Source organism: Gopherus flavomarginatus, chromosome 15 (genome assembly GCF_025201925.1).
Source record: "Gopherus flavomarginatus isolate rGopFla2 chromosome 15, rGopFla2.mat.asm, whole genome shotgun sequence".
Lineage (NCBI taxonomy): Eukaryota > Metazoa > Chordata > Testudines > Testudinidae > Gopherus > Gopherus flavomarginatus.
In genome coordinates this window covers 26,571,936-26,598,416 of record NC_066631.1, presented here as the reverse complement: position 1 = coordinate 26,598,416, position 26,481 = coordinate 26,571,936, and the positions used below count along the sequence as shown (strand labels likewise).

The window sequence follows — 26,481 nt, the reverse complement described above, 5'->3', positions numbered from 1 at the left end:
GTGATATTCCCAGCCAAGGTAGACAGACCTGTGCTAGCTCTCCTTGAGCTAATGTGCTAAAAATAGCAGTCTGGATGTTGCAACATGGGCAGCAGCTTGGGATAGCCCCCTGAGTTTGAACTCAGAGGATCGTGTAGGCTTGGACTCAGGTGGCTAGCCCAAGCCACAGCCTGTACCACAACATCCACACTGCTATTTTTAGCACATTAGCTCAAGCAGAGCTAGCATAAAACTGTTTACTTGTGCTAGGGATCACACCTCCCAGCTGCTGTGTAGACATATCCTTAGACTGTAAGCCCATTAGGGCAGGTACTGGTTACGTTTTCGTCTCTCTGTACAGTGCTGAGAATATTGCTGCTGCTCCATAACTGTAATCTTCCATAAAAAAAAAAAGTGGCTAACTCATGAATAGTGTCTTGTTGGATAAAATGCATCTTTCCCACCTCAAAGGTTTCTATCACGTGGGAAATCTTATATCTCAAGCTGAATTTCTTGGGGGATAAACTTTACAGTGGAATCTACAGTAGGAAACTGGATAGCAGAAGTTTTATGCTTAGTTCCTTGAACACTCTTTGGATTTGACACAAGAATTTCTCATTATAAGTCAAGATGTCTGCATCCTTGATGCAGGACCTGATCCTGGAAGATGGTGAGCACTCTGAGCTTCCAGTGCCTTTCAGGATCCAGATTGACTCCTTTTCCCCTGGTCTTCACCTTCTTCCTCTTAGCCTTAATTTATGCCTTCCAACCTTCCATCCTGAAAAGACTGAACAGAATTCTTTAACTGGCAAAAGGGGTTGCTGCAGCATACTTTAGGTGCTCCCTCCCCATCCCTAGGGTTTAACCTTCCAGCTGACATGGAGAGAAAGAGACCCGGGCCTACAGCCTAGTAGCACAGATCACTAGCCCAGTGGGCTGATCAGGATCTCAAATTTTATTTGTCATGTCAAGAAGCCAAATCCTGAAGTCAACAGTTATGATCTCCTCATATTGATCTCAAAACTTTCCATTTTGCCTTAGTAGGAACCAAAGATAACATCTGTATAAGGTCCACAGGATTTGGCCCCACCAGAATACGTGTAGTTTTCAAACTACTTCATATTTGCTGGAAGACAATAGTCAACTGCAATAGCATGTAATTAAAATCTATAGCAAAGTATTCTGGTCTTAGCTCAAGTTGTGTTGATAATGTCAATAACAATTTCTAAATAATTCATATACTGAGGGCCTATTATTTGTTGAAATAGTTAGAAACATAGACAGTGAGCCAGGTTCTGATCTCTGTTACACTAGTATAAACCCAGAGTATTCTAGATTTATACAGGTGTATATGTGAGCAGTATGTGGACCTGTAACTCTAAATGGCTGGTTTACATTACCACAAATTATATAAGAATATTTGCTGGGCCCTCCATAAATACATTTTTACAGTTTTCTCTCTTGATTTTAAGAGAAGATATTTAAGAAGTGTCATGTATAACTATGTCATTGGAGTTGTAAAGGAAGTCAAGAGGTGTATGTAAAGGGGCACTGCACTGTTAATTAGTACGGGCCAAAAAAATTAAAAAGTTTCCCTGTAGTGTTTGTATCTATTGCAGCTTTGTGCCAGTGCATGAGAATCAGTGAGGGAAAGCGACCAAAAACAAAAGTGAAACTTAGCAGACTTTCATGGTCTAAGATGAATAAATTGCAAAAAATAAAAAATAGGTTTCTATGGTGAAAAGTAACGGAGATTTTTTAAAAATTCTTTCAGTGTTAATAATAAAAGGCATGGCAGTGATGGTCATGCAGCTAAAAAAAAAAACGTTACTTTAAACCAGACAGTGCCTCTTTAAACGGTGTCTTGCCTTTTTGTGAGCCTAAATGCAACATTGTGCTTTGGATCAGACATGAGAAATACAAAATAAACTGACTATGAACTGAAGTACAAACTGGCAAGGCAGATCTGACTGTGTGCAAAACCAAGTAGCATATATGATGAGAAGTTAATTAGACTTTAATTCATATTTGTTTTAATAATCTTAGGTATGTTTAGTAATACAGTGATAGATTTGTATCTTTCACAGTGCTCTAGCTTTCTCATGTTAAGGACATTAAAATGTTTATGTGACAAGAGGAGATTTTCTGAAGTGCTCAGCATTGGCCTAAATCTGCTCCCAGTGAAGTCAACACAGAGTGCTCTTGTCTTTACTAGCCTTAGTTACTTCCTGTCAGTGCTACCCACCACTGCATTTCCACCATTGATAGCAACAGTGGAAGTGCTAGTTTAGACCAATTACAGTGTTTTAACCACAGTGTTGTCTAACAGTGCTCCAAGCATTTGTATATGGTACAGCATTAAAAACACAGCTTTTGGAGCCTACCCTAGAACTATCACATGTGGAGCTACACTTACAGTAGCAATATTGGGAAAACTGTGCTAAAACCCTCATCAGGACAAGGCCTAGATAGCTGTTCTTGGGTAGTTGCTGTGCACTTCTCTTGTAAGGAAGTGAAAATAATAACGTGAAATGGAGATCAGCATTTGGGATTTAAAGCTGAGTCAGCTGAGCTAAAACTGAGTCAGTCTAGTATATAGGAACAAGAGAACTGGGAAAAGAAGGGGAAAAGGGACTCTCTGCATGGATTCTCATGCTACATTTTCTGTTGGTTGTGATACAAATAAAATTTTGCATCAGTTACTCCAGTGCTACTGAAGTGGAAAGGAGATTTAAATTGTCAGATTATGTCTGCCCATAATTTAAAGGTGTTTTGAAGTACAGTTGATCTCACATTATATTGGTTTAATTCCGTTTGCCATTGCTTGATGCCTGCTCTCCTCTGAATGGACTGTGGTTTTGGGCATGTGGTAAAACTTTATTCATGTCACTTTTTATAGAAGGGGGAAATTCAGCAGGGTGATTTCGTCATAACACTGACCATCACAGCTATAAAGACTAATATAGATGGCCATGAGTATCCATTCCTCAGCAGAGACTGCCTATGGTAAGAGAGACCGCTCAGATGCAGATGCTGGTAGCTTTGCCCAAGTTTTTGAGTTTATTTTAATTGTGAGAAGCTGATCTTGTCACCATCACTTCTGGGATGCTGTGTCCTTTGCATTTCTCAGGCTCAGATGGGAAGGTCATATGCTCTTACTCTCCCACTGAAGGAAAATTATTCCCTAGATTGAGATTGTGAGAGGCAAGGAAAGACAGAGGTTACACAAACAGGAATGAAGTTAGATTGAGGGCATGTGTTCAACATGGGGCTTGGAAGTGTCTGAAATTGGAGGTGATGGATCTAGAGTTGCATGAGGGCTCTCTCTCATTTTGTGAGGCATGTAAAGAGCTGTTGCTTGTGAGCAGGTGGCATAGAGAGGGATACAAAGGCAAATTTTGCTCTGTCTGCTATGAGCTGTAGTGATAACAGCATTGAAACTCAGAGGAGCCTGCTCCACTTTCAGCTGCTAACAAATCCTAAAAAAAACTCTTCCGAATATGTTTGTTTCAGAGTGGTTGAAATCCTTAAGCACAAGCAGGATGAGAAACTGCTTGGGGCACTCCACAAAGGCGTAAGAGTTGCTGAGGCTACTATGGATTTGCCACATACCTGCTCACCCTCCAGCAGCAAGACTGGACTGGAAAACAACTGTCAGTCTGATTTCCCACAGCCATTTTGGAGTCCTGCAAACCCTGAAGAAATTAATAAATTAATTACCAAGGCCAAATTCTTGAGTATATGTCCCTCTGGATGCTCCACTGTAGGAAGTATGCACACTAATGCACTTTTGACAGAGAATACAAAGCAGTGCCCACCGGCCCATGCCTGCGCTGAGCAGCGCCACGTGTCTCCTAAGCAAGGACATATAAGGAGGCATAGGCCCGCCGCCATTCAGGTCTTTCTCAACCGTTTGCAGCTCAAGATGAAGCAATTGCATGTCCACTGATTCTCAGCTTCCCACCTTTCTGAACATAGCAATTTATCCTTAGGTTTTCTCCTTTATTTTGTTTAGTTACTTTATTTCTTTTTAGTTTCAACACACAGTTGTGTTTGGGAAGGGATTTGTCCCCTCACTTTTTTTTTCCCTCTTAGCAATCCTGGGCTTGGTCCATTAACACTCCAGGTTATGCTGAAGACTCTAGGGTTTAAGGCCTGCCAGACCTACCACAGGTCTTTTTCCCATAGTGATGGACATTTGATGCCTCAGAGAAACCCATGTCCCATCACCATGTGAGGTCTGTATGGGGTTTAAAGACAGGTCCCAAAAAGACAGAGGCTAGACTGAAGTCCTGTCTAATGGAATGTTCACTAGCCCCAGCAAGGTTCCCTTCTGCCGCTGCCCTCTCCATGCCCCTTCCTTTGGTACATTGGCCTCAACATCCCTGGCCACTATGGTGGCTGTTGCAGCTTTCAGAGCATCTTTAGAGGCTAAGACATCTACGAAGAAGAAGCCTCTTTCCTCGACCAGGGAAACAAGGAAGCGGGGTAGGTAACCCCAAAAATCCCACTCTGAGACCCATGCGTCCCTCAAGAGGTACAGCAAAGACTGTCTGATACTGGTACCACACTGCAGGTACTGCACACAAAGACAGTATATGGAGAAGTCTAACAGACCGCACATGGAGCTACCTACCTCGGTATTGACTGACACCTCTTGGCACCAAGATATGCACAGGCCTCCTACTCATGCTTTGCCTTCCCTGCACCACAGCTGTGAGGTCAGAGAAGTTTCTCTACAAGCCTCTCTGGTACCACATTCACCTTCTCTGCACTGACCCTTTCTCCAGGCCCCAGTACCGACTCAGACCAGCACTCTCCAGATTTCTTTCTCCAGAGGGCCTTTTCATATCAAAGGAACTGTAAGCTGTGAGAGCCTCTTCTCCAGTACCATTCAGATACCTGCAACTGCAATCCTCCCAGTCAGACCTTCAGCCTTTGGTACTGTCACCTGTGTCTGATGCTCCCCTTTTGAACCCAGAGGCTGATTCTACTTTGTACTCTGAGGTCTTGATACAGAGCTCCCTTTTGGCATCATACCAATACACACTGCTGAGTCAGTGTTCTGAAGAGAATCTTTCGGACCCTACCAGATGTCTTAGATCCATGGGTTACAAGTACTCATGGGGACTCTTCGCTTATCTGCTGCCTCAGTGGATTTACTGGGGTCACGTTGGTGAACAATTTTATAGAGTCTCAGCCAGAAAGAGATCCCAGTACCCACTAGTATCACATCATTCACAGGCACGTATCAGCCTCTTCATTTGTCATGCCTCACATGAGATTGCACTTCAGACATGGCAAAGATTGTTTACTCCCTGAACAGACACAGTCTCTCCAAATGCATCACAGCATCTCAGAAAGTTCTGGACTCTCAGGTGGTGGAAGGACACACTGAAGGTTTATGTAGGAACCCTATTCTCACATCCTTCACCCTCAAAGATCCTCACAACAGATGCTTCTTTTTCGAGGTGGGAAGATCACCTCCAAAGGGCTACAACCCAGGGCAAGTGATCCTCACAAGATGTCACACTCCACCTCATCCTCTTAGAGCTGAGAGCTGTTTGATATGCTTTTCAATGCTTCCTTCACACCATACAGGGCTGCTCTGTCAGGATAATGCTGGGTAATAGGCCAGCAATTTATTATACTGATGGATAGGGTGGAGTAAGAACCTGGACGTTCTGCATGGAGTGGTTAAAAGTATGGAACTGGTGCATTTCCTACCACATAGAAATTTCAGCAGTTTTATCCCTCATAATACAATTGCAGACTCCCTGAACAGAAACTTCTTTCAGGACCATGAATGGGAGCTGAACAAATCTGTCTTCCATAGAATCTGTCAGACCTGGAGTCACGCAGAAGCAGGCCTCTGCCACACCAAACAACACAAAATGTCACCTTTTCTGCTTCAAAGAAGGATTTGGACAGAACTCATTAGGAGATGCCCTGATAACACAGGGGCCCCACACTCTGCTGTATGCATACCTGCCTGTACCTCTAATTTTAAAGGCGTTATTCAGACTGCATCAGGAAAGAGTGAGTTATGCTCATAGCACTGTCCTGGCCAAGACAAGTATGGTACTTGCATCTCCTTCACCTATCTATAACAATGCCTGTCCACCTTCCTCTCAGGAAGGATCTCCTGTCACAGAGCTCTTGGACCCTGATCTACCCCAACCACTCCTCTGTGAACCTGAGAGCATGGTTCCTAGATGGTTCTTGAACATGGAGCTAACCTGTTCAGATAAGTTCTGGTCAGTTCTCCTATCTATCAGGAAAACTAGTACTTGCAAAACTTCCCTTCAAAAGTGGAAACACTTCTGTTCCTGGTGTTCTCTTTACTCTACTCTTCTCAGGCATCAGAAGTTCTGCACTCCAAAATCCTAAACTATCTGTTGGATTTAAAGACATAAGATCTATCAGTGAGCTCAGCCAGAGTACATATGGCCACTGTGACAGTCTTTCTCTCACCCATCAAAGGCTTTTCAGTTTTTGCCCAGCCTGCTACAGCCAGATTCTTCAAGTGCTCACACACCTTGTTTCCTCTTGTTTGGAACCCAGCCCCTCAGTGGCACCTTAATTTTGTTCTCAATGTCCTGAGGAAATCCCCCATTGAACCAATGTCTACCTGCTCTCTTTTCCACCTTTTCATCAAGACCGCATTCCTTATATCCATCACTTCAGCTAGATGAATGGGAGAGCTTGGTGCTCTCAAGGCAGGTCCACCATTTATGTCCTATTGAGAAGAGGTTACACTGCATCCCCATCCTGGCTTCTTCCCTGAGGTCTCTTTAGAATACCATCTATCCAGTGTTCTACCCAAAGCCTCAAGCCTTCAGAGATGAAACCAGGCTATGTACGCTAGTTGTCAGAAGGACTCTTGTCTTCTACCTTGAGAGGACTAAGATCTTCAGGGCCTCTCCCAGATTATTTGTATTTGCAGAGGATGAAAGGACAACATATTTCCACTCAAAGAAGTGGGTTTCGTGGTGCATTTTAACCTGTTATGAATCCACTGGGATACAGCCCCCTCACAGAATTACTCACGCTCCCTTAAAGCTCAGTCTATATCTATAGCTCTACTGAAAGACATTCCCATACCAGAAACCTGTAGGGGCTGCAACTTGGTCTTCCGTTCATACCTTTGCCAAGCATTATGCCATCTTACCTGTTTCCAAGGATGACACTGCCTTTGGTGATGCAGTCCTCCCAACCATCTTAGACTTGCCTCCTCAGCACCCATCTCCTTATTGAGTTACTGCTTGCAAGTCTCCTACAGTGGAGCACCCATAGGGACGTATACTTGAAGGAGAAGTTACTTACCTTGCAGTAACTTGAGTTCTTTGAGAAGTTTTGTCTCTATGAATGCTCCACCTCCCACCCTCATTCCCCTTGGCTGTCAAGGCTCTATTTTGCAGTTGAGAAGAAACTGACTGGCAGTGGGTCCACACTTCCTTATATGCCCTTGTTTAAAGGCACGAAGCATTGCTCTGCGCAGGCCTGTGGACACTGCTTTGCATTCTTCATTTGAGAATGCATGGGTGCATGCACATCCTATGGTGGAGCACTCATAGGGACAAAACATCTCAAATTCAAGTTACTGAAAGGTAAGTAAACTCTCCTTCAGCCTGTCAGTGATTCACTCCACGCTCCTAGATTTACACTGGTTGGAGCTTGGTGCTCCATGTATCACTTTACTGGAGAGCTTCACTTTATATTGCATACCAGATATTCCTCCAAATACTCTGCTTGGTGATTTGACAGATTATTTCTCAGCTCAAGAGGTTACACTTAGAACATTGTGTCCCCTGCAGGGAGTAATTGTAAACATAGAGAACCTGAATGAATGACTTTATTATCTACCATCTTTGATTTAATATTTTCTTTCTTATGAACTCTTAGCCACTTGCTTTGAACTTTGACAGATGCCTTTTTTTTATGATTTTACATCAAACAGGCAAACTAGACCCCTTAGGATTAAGTGAGAATTTGAATGGAAGGGAAAAAGTGAATGGACATCTCTGTTTTTTAAATTGGTGTCCTCAAAGTACCACTATATAAAAGTCACATTTTTTTTTCCCACTTGAGACTCGTCCCTCACACAAACATGAAGAGCCAAGAATGTGAATTCTTCCTAGGTAAGCCCTAATATTTTACAAAGGAGATGGTTTCTTTTAATTTTCAGGGCAGTAAATATGCTGTTGAAAAATAGAGTTCAGTTTCAAGGCCCGGCTTTTGAAATGAGTTGATGAGTCTCAGTCCAGTTGTTATCAGACTGATACCCATATCACCAGAAGCTTAATCACATTCAGTGCCAGTTGGCCCCTTTGTTGATACTCTCAGCATTGAGCCCGAGGATTAAGCCCTCGATTCAGCACAGTATTACAACATGTATCTAACTTTAAAGTATGAGTGGTCCCATTGAAGTCATTTGCACTACTTATGCTTAAAGTTACACACGTGCATAAGTGCTTTGCTAATTTGAGGCTTAAGGAGTCCTATGATTCTATAGTCTCAAAGTGTATGAGAAACATTACCTTCATTCTGAGAATGGTCTTCATATTAAAGGATTCTCCCTGGACATCCACCATAAATGCACTCTGTTTTGCTTCCATTGGTCTCTATCTGGAATGCATAAAATAAGACAGGGATAAAAGACCCTGCTGCCTGTTAGTGCTCTAGGGCAGTGGTCCCCAACCTTTTCGTTTGGCGAGCACCAGATGAAGGACCATGGCGGCGGTGGAGCACCCGCAGAAATGCCGCCAAATTTCTGCAGCATTTCGATGGCGACGCCTCTTGATGATGTCACTTGTTGGCAGCAAGTGATGTCATTGAGAGGCATCACCGCCGAAACGTCGCTGAAATTCGGCAGCATTTCGGCGGATGCTCCACCACCGGCCAGGACGCGGGCGCATTTAGATGCCCCCGCGGGTGCCATGGCACCCAGGACGCGGGCAACGCATTGGGGACCCTGCTCTAGGGTTCTTGGAGACATACTGCTATATATGCTTTGGGGATGTTCCAGAGGTAAAGGATTTGGGGAGGAGATGTGAGGCAAGATTCCCGCACCCTTCAGTGATACTCCCACTCTTGCTGCTGTTGCTGATATAGAGAGCAGTTTCAAGGGCTATGACTCTCACAAATTACCACGTACTTTGGCATCACTCTGTCTCCAAAGTTCAAATGCTGCAGAGCTGGAAGGTTTCAGTTGTCTAGCACATGGAAAAATGGACTTGAAAATGTGATTTTGCAGCCTTGGAAAGCCACTCTTGCTTGATAGCAAAGAGAAGTGCTCCATTGATATGCACTGTAAACATCTGCATCACACTTCATTTTACGTTCTCCAGCCATCCTATGAACTACTCCTCTTCTCCTTCACTTTATGCTTTTTCTCTTCTTTCCCACTGGCTGTCCTTTCTGGGAAGCTGCATTCCTGTATGTTTGGATTGCTGTATAACTTGATACTGACAGAAAATCCAGAAAAAAATTAACGGGAAGTCCCCCCACCCCCTAAACTAAAGGAACCCTAACTGCTAAGATTAGTACCAGCCCTTTGAATTATGCATAGACCAGTTCATCCAGTACTGAAATGTAACAACTGTGTATCAACACACAGGAACGTTACACTCTGCATGGAGCTGTATCTTAAATCTGTTGGGAAAGAGTAGTTGGTGCAGAATTTGGTATCCTGCTTGGTAAGCATTATTTCTTTTTTGTGAGCATGTTAACCATCTGAAGAAGTGGTTTTTTACCCACTAAAGCTTATGCCCAAATAAATCTTAGTCTTTAAGGTGCCACCAGACTCCTTGTTTTTGTGAATACAGATTGACATGGCTACCCCTCTGCTACTATGCCATTATTATTTCATCTGTAAAGTTAGCCTATTATGTGAGTCTTCTATAGGCCCAATTCTGCAGATTTAAGCATCTTTTTAACTGTATACACTGGGTGAAATCCTGGTCTCTCAGACCTGCTCTACACTATGTGTTTAAACCAAATTTAGCAGCGTTAAACCGAATTAACCCTGCACCCGTCCACACAACGAGGCCCTTTATATCGATATAAAGGGCTTTTAAAACCAATTTCTGTACTCCTCCCCAATGAGAAGAGTAGCGCTGAAATCGGTATTGTCATGTTGGATTAGGGTTAGTGTGGCCACAAATTGACAGTATTGGCCTCTGGGTGGTATCCCACAGTGCATCATTGTGCCCGCTCTGGAAAGCAATCTGAACTCAGATGCACTGGCCAGGTAGACAGGAAAAGCCCCGCGAACTTTTGAATTTCATTTCCTGTTTGCCCAGCATGGAGCTCTGATCAGCACAGGTGGCGATGCAGTCCCAAATCCAAAAAGAGCTCCAGCATGGACCGTACGGGAGATACTGGATCTGATTGCTGTATGGGGAGACAAATCTGTTCTATCAGAGCTCCGTTACAGAAGACGAAATGCCAAAGCATTTGAAAAAATCTCCAGGCTATGATACAGAGTCCACAGCACAGTGCTGTGTGACAAGCATAACGGAAAGCTAAAGAATCAAATGGAGGGAGGGAGGGAGGGGGTACTGAGGACTCCAGATATCCCACAGTCCCCGCAGTCTCCGAAAAGCATTTGCATTCTTGGCTGAGCTCCCAATACCTGAAGGGTCAAAAACATTTTCCCGGGTGTTTCAGGGTATATGTTGTCAATTTACACCCTTCCCTCACACCCCTCGAAAGAAAAGGGGAAAAAAAAGTTTCTCACTTTTTTCAGTGTCACCCTATGTCTACTGCATGCTGCTGGTAGACGGGGTGCTGCAGCATCCCCTTCCCAGTGGCGGATGGTACAATATGACTGCTATCCATCATCAGCTCCTGGCTGGCCTCAGTGAGGTCGGCCGGGGGTGCCTGGGTAAAAATGGGAATGACTCCCGCTCATTCCTGGCAGATGGTACAGAATGGCTGGTAACCGTCTTCATTATAGCAACTGGAGGCTGAGCTCCATCAGCCCCCCCCCCCCTTTCATGTCTTAAGAAAAGATTCTGTACTGCCTGGACTATCGTAGTAGCGAGAGTCTGGACTCCTCCCCCCCCAGCCCTTTAATGTCCTATCATAGCAGCTGAAGGCTTCCTCCCCCTCATTTTATCTCACTAAAAACTCAGTGTTTCCTATTCCTGCATTCTTTATTACTTCATCACACAAATGGGGGACACTGCCATGGTAGCCCAGGAGGGTTGGGGGAGGAGGGAAGCAAAGGGTGGGGTTGTTGCAAGGGCACCCTCTAGAATGGCATGCAGCTCATCATTTCTGCATGATCTCTGGGGCTCTGACCTGGAGCAGCTGTGCTCTCTGGTTCTCTAGTACACTTGCCCCATATTCTAGGCAGGACTGACTCTATTTTTAGACAGAACATAAAGAAGGGAATGACCTGGGGAATCATTCCCATTTTTGTCCATGCGCCCCCGGCCGACCTCAGCAAGGCCAGCCAGGCGCACCCATGACAGCAGCAGACGGTACAGAACGACTGATAACCGTCATCTCATCGCTAATTTACAATGGCATGGCAGACGGTGCAATAGGGATGGTAACCGTCTCTGCTACCTTGGAAAGGCAAATGAATGCTGCTGTGTAGCACTGCAGTACACATACAGTGACAAAAGGCAAAACGGGCTCCATGGTTGCCATGCTATGGCATCTGCCAGGGCAATCCAGGGAAAAAGGGCGCGAAATGATTGTCTGCTGTTGCTTTCACGGAGGAAGGATTGAGTGACAACATTTACCCAGAATCACCTGACACACTGTTTTTGCATTGGGATCTCAACCCAGAATTCCAATGGAGGGGGGAGATTGCGGGAACTATGGGATAGCTACCCACAGTGCAACGCTCCAGAAATCGACGCTAGCCTCGATACATGGATGCACACCGCGAAATTAATATGCTTAGTGTGGCTGCGTGCACTCAACTTTATACAATCTGTTTTACAAAGCTGTTTTATGTAAAATCGGAATAATCCCATAGTGTAGACATACCCTCAGAAATCAATTGCAAAATTCCCACTGACTTCAGTGGGACCAGGATTTCACCCTGTGAGTTAGGCCCATTAATTTCAATGGGACTGCTCACTCTCAGTGCATAAATTTAAGTACATAAGTCTTTGCAGCACTGGAACCTTCAAGGCACAAACCATGTCCTCATTAAGATGCTACTAGCACTGTGCGGCCCTGATTATGACTGGGGCTTTATATACTTTTGCAGTATAAATATTTAACACTTTAAAAATAGGAATGTGATTGTAGAAACACAAAAACTGGCAGGGAGACCCAGATGCAGAGATAGTACTGGAAACTGCACTTAACTCACATTTTAAAAAGCTATTGCATGTAAAGTTCTCAGTGTCCCTTGAAAAGGGGATCTGTTAAAGGGGATGTGCAGAACAAGATGGCAGCAGTAACAGATAGAATGCCTTCTTTTACTGGCCAGCTCTTACCCAGCTGTGAAGAATATTGCTGAATACTCTGTAAAAGGAACACATTTGTCCACTATCTTTCCCTCCAATTACAGCAGAACACTTAATGGTGTTCCCTGGCCTGGGAGGGGATTTGCCGTTTGAGCTGCTTCTTCCACGTGCACCAGAATGTTGTAACTACAAAACCCACAGCTTTGCATTAACGCTGGGGCTCTAGACAGCTCTTTGCACTGTCCTTACCAGCTACCTGCTGCTGTGCCTTGTAGGTATTTCCTTTTCTAAAAATAAAAAGCCCACTCCGCTCTCACCTAAAAAAAAATCGCAACCTCAGTTTACATTTGCTCCAGCAACATCAGCCCCTTCGCACTGTATGTGCATCTATTAGCTTAATTAACAGAAGCCTGTTAAAAATAATACTCTCCCCCAAGAACTAATTGAGGTAGGCAGCAACCCCCGATGTGTTCTCTCCAGCAACGAGCAAAGAGACACCTCGGCAAGAAACCTGTTCTTACCATGCACTCCTCACCCCTCCCCTCCTCTATCTGTGTCATCACAACCACTGGCAGGCCTCCTTTGTGTAACCAAAGAGCTGCTGGATGGCAATTGGTCAGTCACTCAAGGCCGGCCCCTTCCTGGAGGGGCTTTATGAATATGCATATTCCCTTCCTTTTGCCCTCCCCCCTCCTGCGCGTGTGTGTATGTGTGTGTGCGAGCGAGAGAGCGAAGCTCTGCTTCTAGCAGCAGCAGCCTCCTTGCTCCAGCCATGTCAGATTGTTTCAGCCTGGGCCCACCATGAGAAATGGCCATGTCTGTGAGTGCAGACGAGGAAGATTATGAATCGGAACAGGATCAGGTTAGGATCTTGGAGGGTGTAGACGGGAGGGGGGTCTAAGGCAAAGTTTGCACCAGGAAGGAGGGGTTGTGGTGGGGAGGAGGTTGTGAGAATGCAGAGTTACTATGTGATCGCCTTGCACTAGAAAGGGGGGGGGAGGGGGGAAGAAACAATGTGAGATCAATGAATGTATCATCCTAGGGTTTCCCTGCCCTGCCAAGAGAAAAAAGAGTGGGAGCTACTCATGTTAAAGGGTAAACATCTAAGGCACCTTATGTTCTGTATTTTAAGGGCAGGCCTTTGAACTTAATGGGTTTTTAAAAATCAGATGCAGTTTTTTTTTCTCTGAGACACACAGCTTTCCCTCACCCCATCAGCACACTGCTGAGCATTAAAATGGACCCTTGTGCACACTGTACAAATTGTTTTATTTAAACCTGTTTTTGGTATATGGCTGATCTGAGCTGCTTTATAAATACCCATGCATAATAGGGAAAGCGAAGTGGGTGGGATTATGGTCTATGCTGTTCTGTTTCTGACTGTAGATTTTTTTGCTGTCGGCCGGATCCCAGGAGGTACTGAGAATCCTCAACTGGTATTGATTTCAGTGGGTGTGCTAAGCAACTCCTACATGATATTCAGCACCTTGCAAGATCAGACCCTGTATGTTGAGTTGATAGGCAAGTACAGTTACAGTATATGGGGGAGGGATCTCCTTGCTAAGTTTTTATCATATCTAGAATTATTTTAATAAGACTCCTCAAATATTTTGAGAGATCTGTATCTTCAGTAGCCTGCTACTGTACTAGTTACCTCACCTTACTTTGATTTATACTCCATCTCCAGTCCCAGAGGTGGAATAAAATAAAACAAAGGATGTGTCAAAACAGAGAACTTAGCCAGTCCCTGCAAGGTTTGTTCTTCTGAAGGTTTTTTTCTCTTGGAGGAGGAGAATAAACTTTAAATTTATGAAGTAATCTGTGAAATAATCCAGAACATATGTTCTAGATTGCATACTGTACTCTCTTGAAGAGCAGCCTAAGTAATTAAAAATATGCTCTGAGTAGAATTAAACGTGTATACAGTTAAAACAGATAAACTTTTTTTATAACCTAAGCTGTTCTGCATTTTAAAATAGATTTTTAAAATGTTTATTCAACTATTTGACATACTCTGCCTTAAGAAGATAGACTCAAAACGTAGCCTGTTTCATGCTTAGTAATTTTGCTACTTGTTTAACCATTAGTTATTGCACCAAAAGAAGCAAGGCTAAATAAAACATAACTTAGAATTAACAATTCCTTGTTGCAGTTCCAGGGAAACTGTAACTTTATTGTGTGTTGCCCAAAATAGTTAGATTTGTTGTATTACCAGTGTTGTTAGATGTTTCTGCACTAAGGCTGTATTGGCTTGTGGAGTAGTGTTGTTCAAGAACTGTCTTGGATGATTAACTTTATTAAGAGTACTCATGCATTCTGAGGACAGAGAGAGTTTACAGGCCACTATTCCTGCTTGATTCACTGCTGAACTAGATAAGGTGTTAAAAGTTTCCACCTGTCCTTTTTTTTTTTTTTTTTAACTATGTCCTGCATATACCCACCTGGTTGCTTCCATTAGTTTGCTTGATTTTGATGTGATTGTTGTATACTTTTTAAGTAGCTGAGCTATTAGCAAGAGGCCAAGATTGGTGTCAGTGGCACTATGCTAAATGTAACATGGGGTGAAGTCACTACTGAAAATGATGGTGCGTAATTTATTAATTTTTAAATGTGGTTATCCCCCTTGGATTTTCACTTCTGATAAAATCTGAAACCTGTTAACATTTTAAATATTACTAGTTTAAAAAAAAAACCACCCTAAAAGTAGAGATTCTTTCTGCACCGTAAAGCTCTGAGGCCTGTTCTATACTTAAGTTTTACTAGAAAAACTATTATGATTAGGCATGTGATTTTTTTTTTTTTAATTAAACTGAAATAGTTATACCAGTAAAATCCCTACTGTGGATGCAATTATATTGACAGGTATAAGGCATCTTTATACTAAATAGTTATCCACCTTCCCATATGGAAATAGGTCGACCAGTATAAAGCACCTTCATCATGATATAACTACTTGTACTCCAGAAGGGTTGTACTGTTTTCACTTAACCAGTAGAGTTAAACATAATATATTGACAGACTTGGTGTCTGCTGCCTTAAACTAATTTCTTCCTCATTAGTGTCATCTTACCAAGAATTGCTGCAGTGCCCCACCCCCCCTTCACCAAATCAAGAGTTTCTATCTAGTGTGAGGTTTCCTACTTTAAATAATGGAGGGGAAAGGGTTTAACACTCAAGAATTGTTGACTTTGCTGCGTTTGTCGAATACAAGGTTGGGTATGTATAATGGAGCCACAGTCTTTTAGGCAGTTAATAAGGGCCTATTTTGGTTCAGGCTAATGCTTTTGTGGCTAGCTATACTTGGCTAGAGCCTGATCTACACCCAAAAGTTAAATTGGCATAACTACAGTGCTCAGGGGTATGGTAGCAATGCTGACCTAACCCTTTGTCTAGATGCAACTAGGTCAACAGAAGAATGCTTCAGTCAGTCTAGCTACCATCGCTCAGGGAGGTAGAGTTCTTGCAGTGACAGAAAAATCCCTTCCATCATTGTAGGAAGCATCTGCACTACAGTGGCAAAGCGACAACACTGGAGCTATGCCACTGCCATGCCCGTGGTGTAGACGTGGCCTAGATGTGGAATACTTGTAAAACTACACGTGTCTGTTTCCATCGAATGGTTCTCTAGTAGCCTATATAAAATTAGTTTATCATTCCAGTTCCCAGTGGACTTAGTGTTCACATCTCTGAGCCCACCACCACAACTGAAAATTGGTAACCTGGCTGGTGTTCTTAGCAGAGATCAGGAACTCGTGGGTACTCTGGAGACCCAGCTCCCCTCTCATCCGTAGAGCTGGTCTTTGGAGGTTGGGGTAGAAGCATGTTGTTAGTGGGATATTCTAGGAAGCTTCTGCTGCTGTTCTGTGGATCAACAAGGAGGTTAGCTTTTCCAAGTTTTCACTAGCACTAAATTTTGTTTTTTGTGTTTTTTTAATTGAACTTAAACTCCCACTAAAACCTTGACACTCAGTAAATGATAAGGAATTAACTCAATCAGAGGTCTGCTCTACTCTGTTTGTTTGGTAGCCAGTAGGTTTCCATTGCACCAAGTAACATTGTAAAAGCTGATGGCAGCTATGTGCTGTAGTCAGAATTAAGATGAGTTTTTTTTCTGTCTAACTTCTTGGTTCCTTATTTACTTGATGATATAAAAAAAATTTGTATTTAAAATTTCTCTATGTTAAGGTTCTTTAAAAACTGTCTTATTGAGAGGCAGCATGGTCTAGTAGTATGAGCACAGGACTGGGAGCCAAGAACTTGTACATTCTAGTACTGGTTCAGTCACTGCCATCAGTTGTGGCCTTGATTAAATGATTTTAATTCAATTTTTGCCATCTATAAAATGATGGGTAACTTAACCTGCCATACAAGAAGACTGTGAAAATTGGTTAATGTCCATACAGCACTTTGAAGATGTCAGACCGTAGATATGTGTAAAGTGTTTTTGCTATGAATGATTTGTACAACGGGTGCACAGGTTTTTGTGTAAGTAAGTTCAGATCCCACCTGAATCACAAGTGCAATGAGTTAAGCAGATAATGGGATGAGGCTCGTATAAATCTCAAAACCACCACTCAGTATGGAACAATCCTGACTCGTTTCAGGAAGGAAATCAGACTGGAATAACAGTAGAAGGTGTTGCAAGTCAGGGTTGAGGTGCATTGGGAGAGTTATGTGAAGGGGGTTTGCAGATCCCTGCTTGGAGTGGTAAGTGCAGAAGCCACTCACACGAGCTGTCTTCTGGGCACCCATATCACTCCTCTTAGGAGCAAGCTGGGTCCTCCTTTTTCCCCAAACCAGCACCCCTTGTCTTTGGACCCCACCCTCCCAAGTAGAGGATGCTGTATGTGGGTACCTGTGCTGACATAAGCCCACCAGAGCCTTGATGGAGTAGTGAGAGCCCCCACACAGAGTCCACTGCTTGGGGAAGTGGGAGGAAGTTCACCCACTTACGATGCTTGAGGCAGTTTACACCTCTTGGAACTATTATTTCAGGCCCTCTCCAGAGTCAGGCTGGTCTCAGTGCATTGATTAACCTCAGGTCATATTTTTTAGCTTCTCTTCATGATCATGAAGTTTAGAAACTTTTTTTTTTGGTAAAAATGCTGAGATTCTGATCAAAGCTGGGGTTCCAGGCATGGCCTGATGGTGCCTGTGCTTTAATTTAGCCCTGGTCTAAAACCTACTCAGAATGGGAATAATCTCTTTAGCATCTTCACTGCCTTAGGAAAGTGGGTCTCCAGCCATGATCTTAGTCCATTAATGATTCACAACAGGCTTGGGGAAGATGCTGACTTTTCCAGTTATGTAATCCTAATCACACACGTTTAAAATATGTGTAGATAACGTTAGACACTGGCTTAATGAGTTCCAAATACTGTTTCTGCAAGGTGCGTTTAATTTTGAATGATTATCTAGAAAGCCTTAGAAGTATAACCTAAATTCTGTTTCTTGCTTCAGTCTCTTCATGTCAGTCACTAAAGCATGTTCTAGTTTGTTGCAGGGCTGCTAACTAACCTAATTTTTCATTAGAGCAAACAGCAGGGAAACATTTTTGACTTTTGGGGAAGTAGGAAAATTTTGGGCCTAATAAACTTGACAAGCTTTCTCCCTTTTGTTCTCCTCCTCTAACATCCCCCACTACCACCAAAATTCAGGGTCTCCATTCATAAGCAAGACCGCATCTTGCTGTTCAAACTAGTAGTGTTTTTCCCTCCTTAGTGCTCATAAGACGGATGTGCTGAAACTGCAACAAGGTATATGCAACCAGGCTGATGAGTGAAGGTTTCCCACCTCACCAAGTGATCAAGCACATGTCATACCTAGGACAACTTGGTTTAAACACTGATGACCTGATTTTTAAGAGGTGCTGAGCACTTGCAGTTCCCATTGACTTCATTGAGGTTTGTGGGTGCTAAGCACTTTTAAAAATCAGGTTGCTAATCTCTCAGGGTATGTCTACACTGGGGGAACAAACAACCTCACAGCAGTGAGTCTCACAGCCTGCTTCACTGGGTTTCAGCGCCTGAGTTCCAGCTGAGCAGGAATGTCTACACTGGTATTTTTAGCACTGTAATTCGTGCCTGTAGACCCAGGCTCTGAGACTTGCTGCCATGGGTTTTTGTGTTTTTTCTGTGTAGACAGACCCTCAGTGCTGCCCCAGGTTTCCTGTCTGCTCAATGGGGATATTTACTACTTATGTCACAGTGATAGGAAGATGAAGCTAAATTTAGTTTTTGTAAGGAGCTTTGGAATTCACAGATACATGTTAGATTGTTATAGCCCAAATACAGCTCAGATACACACATGTGGTTTGCGTATCGGGGTATGTCAACACTGCAATTAGACACCCACGGATGCCTGTGCCACTTGACTTGGGCTGAGGGGCTCAGGCTAAGGAGCTGTTTAATTGCAGTCTAAATGTTCAGGCTTGGGCTGGAGTCCGGGCTCCATGACCCTCCTACCTCATAGGGTTTGGAAGAGACAAACTGTTCTCTTGAGGGCATGGCACGTTCACAGGCTTTGGATCTCAACACAAGTCCCGTAGAGCATTGATGTTAATCTTAGCAGATTTCAGTGGAAATCTGCGAGGCCGTTAGGGATAAGACAAAACATTTAACTGTGAGGGATTGGAGAAGGAATTGTCACTCCTCCAGGATCCTCTGCTCTTTCTCCGACAACAGCCCACTGCATCAGTGACCTCTCACTCTGGCAGAAGAGGCATGGGCACAGCTTCCTTTGAAGACCCCTGGAAATTGGAGAGGAAGTAACAGATTTGCTTGAGGTGGTCATTGAGGCAGATTTGGACTGGCCTCCTTAGGATGGACTTCATGAGCTGAAAGATCTTTTCAGTCTAATTTCTGATTCCTTCCTTCCACAGCCTTGGGACTGAGCCAAAGCTGACTTTTGGGGACTGCAAAATCAATGGGCACAGGGTGCGAATACTACCTTGTCAGTAAAGGATGGGGGCTGTGAGGAACCCCTTATATCCTAAAGCCAATTCAAGACTGAGCTTGCTGCCTACTTCTAATTTGAAGATGGAGAGTCTGAGTCTTTTGGCTAACATCACGCTGGAATTTAATGTCTGGCTTTTTGCCACACACTAAATAAAACACAGAAAGCCCCAAATCATGTAGGAGTGTCCTCCTTCAGTTTGAATCCGAGCCCCTTTTTAGGAAAGCAACCCACAGGCTAGATTTCATGCTAGTGATGTATTTAAACTACCAAGTTACAGCCCCAAGAAACTGTATACAAGGCCACTCTAGCCTTACTAACCAGGGCATCATTCATTTAGACTATAGATTGGTTTTGGTCAATCAGTACCAGTAAGGAAATGCAAATAGTCATCTGGGTGGGCTGGTGCTATTGTATAGTGAAGTATGAAAGATCGAAAGTTTGCATCTCTTTATTTTTCTTCTGAGCATTAGGGATTTGTAAAGAAATCCAGGTTGTGTGATTCTGTCTGGCTTCAGATTCAGTCTCTGTCCTCTCACCCCTCCTGCTTTGTTAGCTGCAGTTTTTGACCATGTTAAATCCCAGTTGTTAGATGTTGTGCCCCAGCTAGCTCCTAGAGGTTGAGACAGGCCTGGAAGTCAGGGAGCGTGGGTCCTTTTCCTCGCTCTGCTAGAGTAAGCGCATCTAGCCTAGAAACGGTTTTAAAATACAACTTAACATGTTTTAATTGACACTAACGTAGATGGTGTTTAATACCTTTTGAACAAAAGATTAGCTGGTCATGGTCAAGCTTGGTGGGAAGAAAGTAGGCTTTTTCTGGCCACTGATGACAGATACTAGCCTTGTTGGTTGTTTGTGTATTTTATTACATGGTACGCTCACTCTTTAAGGCCCTGTCTTTTGCTCTGGATTTTGCACGTTGCCTGTTGGAGGATTGGGTTTTTGCTTAAAGGAAGTGCTAGACCATTGTGTCAAAACTAACTGAAAGATTGAGGTGAGTGTAGTCAGAAGATGCCTCTGTTGGGGTAAGGAACTCGTCCCTTATTTGGATACTACTAACCCATTCCTGCCAGAGCTGACTTTATCTCTGCAGTTCATACAATGCTTCTGGAAAGCAAATATTCAGTCTTTTTAGAATGCCTGAAATGGTTTTTAAAATACCTGCTTTTGGTGCATTTTCTGGTGGGATGATACCTCTCCTCAGTTTAATTTGCATACATTGTTTGCTGCTTTGCTATTGTTCCACGCCGTGTATTTTTCAGGAGCAAAACATGAACCTTCTAAAGTTTGCTTAATATAAGTGTGTGCACCACATGGTGTGTTCTTCCTCCTCAATTATGATGATGTGTCTGTTTGAATGGAAAAATAAGTTAATAGATGCCCAGTTCCCTCCTTTCTCCCAGCAGAACCCCTGGGACATGGGTTTCTCACAGGCAAAAGGAGAAAATGTTTGTTAAAATAATGACAGCCTATCACAGGTAACTATAGAAGTTAGATACAGAGGGAGCTTGTTAGGCCCAATTATATAGGGAGATTAAATATGGCTGTGTGTGTGAAGAAAGAATGGGGAAGTTTACAAAACCAAATTAAAATGTTTCCATGAGCCTTTCTTTTTTTAATTCCAATGGAAACTTTTGGTTCTGGGGTGGGACTTTTTTTTGGATTTTGGTTTGTGTTTTTAACCAAACTTTCCCCTGCAGTACTAGCTACCCAAAGTTACAGACTTGTGCTAAGAGAAAGTGAAACTATTCTGATCTCATTCAACATGCTGAGAAATGCAGAAGGTAGACAAATCTCAAAAGTAATAAAGTAAATGGAGTTTGCTGCATTTTTTTATTTGATCTAGAACATGGTCAGTAATGTAAGAAGGAATTGGGGAGAGTGGTTAGATATAGGGCTATTTCTTGCTCAGTTAACCTTTATGATCCTGTAGAAGTCACTACTGTAGATCTTTTAAATCAAGAAGAAAATTTGGCCTCTGTCACTTTCTCTTGAATGTGGAAGCACATGGCTAGATTTCTTGATCCAGGTGCCCAAAAGTGGATAAGTGAATATGTTGCAATTTCACAAAGAATCTATTAAGTTAAAAATTTCTCAGTGCTTCTCAAGCTTCTGGAAACATAGAAAAAGTGTGCTTTGTACAGCTTTCTGGGCATCTCTGGTGAGAAAGTTGATTGCCCTTAATGTAGAATTCTAGTGTTTTATTTCTGAATACCTGTTTGGAGGTGATGTAAGAGGGATTGCTGGAAAGTATTCTATGGTGCCAAGGTCTCATATCCTATTTTATCTCTTACATGAATTCAAATTCCTCTTCTCCACCATGATTTCAAAGTTTACAGTGTACCACCTTGCCTCTAAATTTACTTTCTTCTTCTCCCTGGATACCTCCTTTTCAGATGGAGGAAAATAGGACCACTGGCATTATCTAAATGTAAACCTGGGACCCAGGAACTCCTCAGCTCTGACACAGATTCCCTCTGTAGCCTTGAGTGAATCACTTGGGCCCCAGTACTGCAATGAGCTGCATATGGGTACGCTTGTGTTGACTTCAGTGGGCTCCATCTGTGCAGAGCTCATTGCAGGATAGTGATCTTAATCTCTCTGCTTCGGTTTCTCATTTGTATAAAATGTGGTACTACCTCAAAGGATGTTGAGAGAGTTGGTGACTGTAAAAGCGACAATGTGTATGTGCTAAGTATTCTCTATCTATGTATATTTCTAATGCACATCTCATCTTTATAGCTAGGAGACCATGGCATCAATAAAATATTTTTTTCCCCTCAAGTAAAAGGAGATTCTGTGGCTTAAGCAATAAATATAATGAGATATTCATCCTGTGTCTCTGGCATTTCCAGAACAGGGCAGTTGGACGACCCAAAGGGAAACTGGGCACTGCCTCTGCAGTGAAGCTAGCTGCTAATCGGACGACTGCAGGAGCACGCCGGAGAAGGACGCGATGCCGCAAGTGCGAGGCTTGTCTACATACAGAGTGCGGCGAGTGTCACTTCTGCAAAGACATGAAGAAGTTTGGTGGGCCTGGAAGGATGAAGCAGTCCTGCATTATGAGGCAGTGCATTGCAGTAAGTGTCCACTTGTAGCTGTGGCTCTCTTGAGACGCCTTGACAAGCCTTGTTCTGGTGGCTTGTGTCAGAGCATACCCGCCCATCTTTCAGAGGTCCTACTGTCCGTAGTGACTAGACATGGGTTATGGAACTCACTCTTTAAAAGCAAGTTAAACACCGTGGATCCCAGTTGAGAGCGCCTTCTCAGACCTTTTTCCTCCCCACTCCCTCCAACCTTATTTAAAAATGTAATTTTGGATTCTCAGTGGGAGGGGGGGAGCAGCGTGAAGAGAGGATTATTAGAAATGTGCCAAAACTCACATCTTGAATATGAACCTCTTTGAATTTCAGGATGGAGGAAAATTCAAGTCCAATTCAAAGAAAAAGCGTGGGTGCAGGGAGGCTGTCTTCTGCTTTGGATCTTGTCAGATTCAATGAGAATCCAACCAACCTTACCACCTCAACTAAAGAAGGTGGAAATATTGGGCTAAAATCTCCCTCAATTTTGGCACTGTTGGAACCTGAATCTCAGACCAAACCAGATCCAGATTTGAATTTGCCGCTGCCTCAGTTGTTCCTTCACACTGAGTTATTGTGGTGTTCCAGTGGGTATACATCCACTCTCTGAAGGAAGGAAAGTCCAGCTTTTCTCTCCCATTTTCGTTGTGATTAGCTATATTTGTGAGAGTTTCCTCTGATGGGTTCAAAGACCTTGTCTGTGCTGGGATCAAACTGTGCCAGCTGCTATTGCTATTTGGTGTGGTTTTTTTTTTAAAGGGGAAGGCACATTGTCTGCGGATGGTGGTAATACTTCTATAGTGGCTTCCATCTGATCTTAGTTTAGTCCACTAGCACACCTATGAGTTACATACATTTATTAACTTTTTTTATTTGAGGAAACTGAAGCGGAGAGAAATTGTGCTTTGGTCAGGGTCACACAGCAAGTGAGTAGAAGAGCCCTGCATAGAACCCAGATCTCTTGGGCCTGATTTTCAGGAGTGTTCAGCACTCAGCAGCTCCCATTGTTCTCCATGAGAGCTGCTGGGTGCTGAGCTGTTCTGAAAATCTGGCCCTCTGACTCCCAGTCCTGTGCTAGGCCATACGTCCTCTTTAGAACAGGGGACTTGAATTCACTTCTTCTGGGCATGTTCCTAGCTCTGTCAGACTTGCTTCATGACCTTGACCAAGATTTTTAGCTTCAGTGCCTCAGTTTTCTGATCTGTAAATTGGAGGGAATACCTGCCTCTCTGTAAAGTACTTTTGCAGCTCTAGCATGCTTTTCATCTGAGTACTTTAAATTATTATTAACTGAGCTGTGACATGAATTCATTGACCAGTTTGGATGGAGAAATTTTTTAGTCATGCTAGTCAAATCTTGCTCCCCCTTCTTGTTGAGGGTCTGCAGCGGGTTTGTAATATGGCTTCACTGTCTCCCTTGGTCAGGGACACTGCTAGCAGCAACCAGTTTCAATCACATTGTATAGTCCTGATCCCTGTGAAGGAGAAGGTTAGCAAAGTTGCACTGTTCTGTTAGCCAGTAGTTGCTTGAGGGATCCTCCACCATGTCTTCTGAGTAGTCCTAAACAAAGCAGGGCCACTCCTGTTTTGGGGGGAAAACAGTGCTAATACCATCTTCCCTGTCTCTGACCAGTTCAGGTGTGTGTCCAGAATGATCACAGATCTTCATGGAACTGGATTCTGTTCTGGGCATCTTTCCCTGTATTCTGTGGGAAAATATTTCTTCCTAGATCAGTTCAATTTCAACAATTTTATTTCAGAGAGCTATAGTCTGACCACAGGGTTGGGAGTCAGGATGCCCTGGTTCTACTCCCAGCTTGGACACGGACTCTGGGACCTTGTTTGCTCTGGGGAAATTCCCATTGGTGCTAGTACCAGTGGGACTCTTATTTCAGCTTCTCCATTGCAAAGAACATCTGTAGAATTGTCTGATTACAGTTTAAAATGGTTCGTTTTGAACTGTTGTAGTTTGTAACAGTGCCTCATGTTCCCATTAGCCATTCTGCCTTATATAAACTTGGTCAGCATGTCCTCTAGTTATTGCAGTAATAGTGCATTGTGGGTACATAGCCCACAGCTTCCAGCACAGGTCCTCAAGGCGAGGCTTTGCAGAAGTAATAATCCACAGTTTGTTCTAGTGCTGTTCAATAGATTTTGTTTTCAGGTTTAAAAATATCAACTGTATACAGAACACAAGTATTTGGTAACTTTACAAGCCATAAGAGAACCTGTACTGCATTTCATAAAACAGGAAACTAATCTGCATGAAATGACAGAAGCTGCAGTAGCTCAGAACAAGAGAGGAGTTGAGGATGTGGGATGTTGTGTGTTGCACAGAGTGGTTCTTCAAGATGATGCAGGGGCATTGTGCTGGGAAGACCAATTGTAATGGTTCAACTGCAATACCAGCCGTTTTGTCAACACGGGCATTTCAGTGGTGCGGAGTGACCTGGGGCAGGATATAGAACTGGAGACCCTTGCCCCAAGCAAGAACAATTACAATAATTCTAACAATGTCTATGTGCTTTTGCAAGCACTTATGTGCATAGATATAGTGTGTTACAAGCATTGCAGCTACTTGCAATACAAACAATTTCTAGTAGGCAGAACTTCTGTGGCTTTGAACTTAACTTCTGTCAGTTTTCCCCAACTGCAGAATGGAGATAATCTCTCCTTGTGTGTGTGAGGATTAATTAGTTAATATTTTCAAAGTTCTCTAAAGATGAAGTGCTAAGTATTTATTGACATGGTAAGGTTTAGAAGTGTTGCCAAAGCTAATACATCAAGTGTCAATGTATAGGGCAGGCTAAACAGTAGTATCTTCAATGCCAATCATTTTTTTTATCCTGCCTGAGATTTCAATCAATGTAGTTATCCAGTGATGGTTTGTTAAGATTTGTATATACTTCTAAAATGAAGCCTTTGCCATGAAAGCCAGTTCTCAGCTCTTGAGGATTAATAGATAAGTAGTGATATATAATCTAACTGAATGCATTTCAAATTCTAGCCAGCTTCTTTTAAGTGTCTTTGTTCCCCTCCTTGTCACAAGACTTGCACCATATTGCAGCAAACCAAGTACTTGTGTAACCCCTGCCTGCTTGGTGTGGCACTCTGTCCTCCTCTAGTGGTGGCTGGGCCAGCTGTAGAGATTTAGCCTGCTACAGCCTCGGCTAAGAGAAAAGTATCTTTTAGCTCATGCAGTAGAGGCTCATGCATTTAACTCAAGAGGTCCAAGGTTTGATGCTTACTCATGATGTCCCAGGTGGTCCGCTTACACTTGTGTGTGTCATTAGTGCAAAGACAGTTTCCTAATTAGACTGAAATTCTGACACTTTGACACCAAGGTTACAGAAATAACTAAAGTAGGTGGAGAATTGCAGCATCTTAACTGAGATCTGGCCTGGAAGGAAGAATCTCTCCATTGCTAGAAATTCACCCCATTGCCTCCTATCTTTCTGTGTTCTTATACATTGCCTACAAAATGGTATCTTAATCCTGATAGTGGCCTGTAGGTGATACTATGATCTAGATCTAACCATGATTAATATCTATGAGTTGAGAGATTTGGGTTCTGTTTCTGGTTTTGATGTGGACTTGCTTTGCAACTTAGGCTGATTCCCATAACCTTCCTCTGCTCTTTATGTAAAATGAGTTTGCTGCCTACCTGCTAAGGGAGGTTATGAGGTATAATAGACCAATATTTTTGATCTAATGTCTCTTATTTCTTCTATGTCACTCTATTACAGTAAACTGGCTCACAAGCAGGGCTCTGTATCTGTCAACTGTAAATTTCTAAGACCAAGGCCAATGTGCTGATGTACTTAGTGGGCAGGATTCATCCCTTGGGTTGTCCATTGACTTTAGTGGTGTTACAGGGAGCCAGGATCATCCCTAATGTATATCATTCACAGTTTGTTGCTCTAGAACACTCATCCTGCTGTTGAAGTTCAGTGCTTGTTACCTTAATTAGAGTTGGTGGCTCTCAGCACTTTACAGAATCAAGGACCTCGTACCACAAACTGCTTTGAGATTAG

At 43.1% G+C, this 26,481-nt stretch overlaps 1 protein-coding gene across 1 annotated transcript in view; it reads left to right on the top strand.

The window, feature by feature from the left end:
- Positions 1-26,481, top strand: part of KDM2B (lysine demethylase 2B) — a 185,209-nt gene that overhangs the window by 136,598 nt on the left and 22,130 nt on the right. Inside the window, exon 13 of the mRNA XM_050923908.1 lies at positions 22,223-22,447. Within this exon, the coding sequence (XP_050779865.1) occupies positions 22,223-22,447 (225 nt within the window). The remainder of the gene's footprint in view (positions 1-22,222; positions 22,448-26,481) is intronic.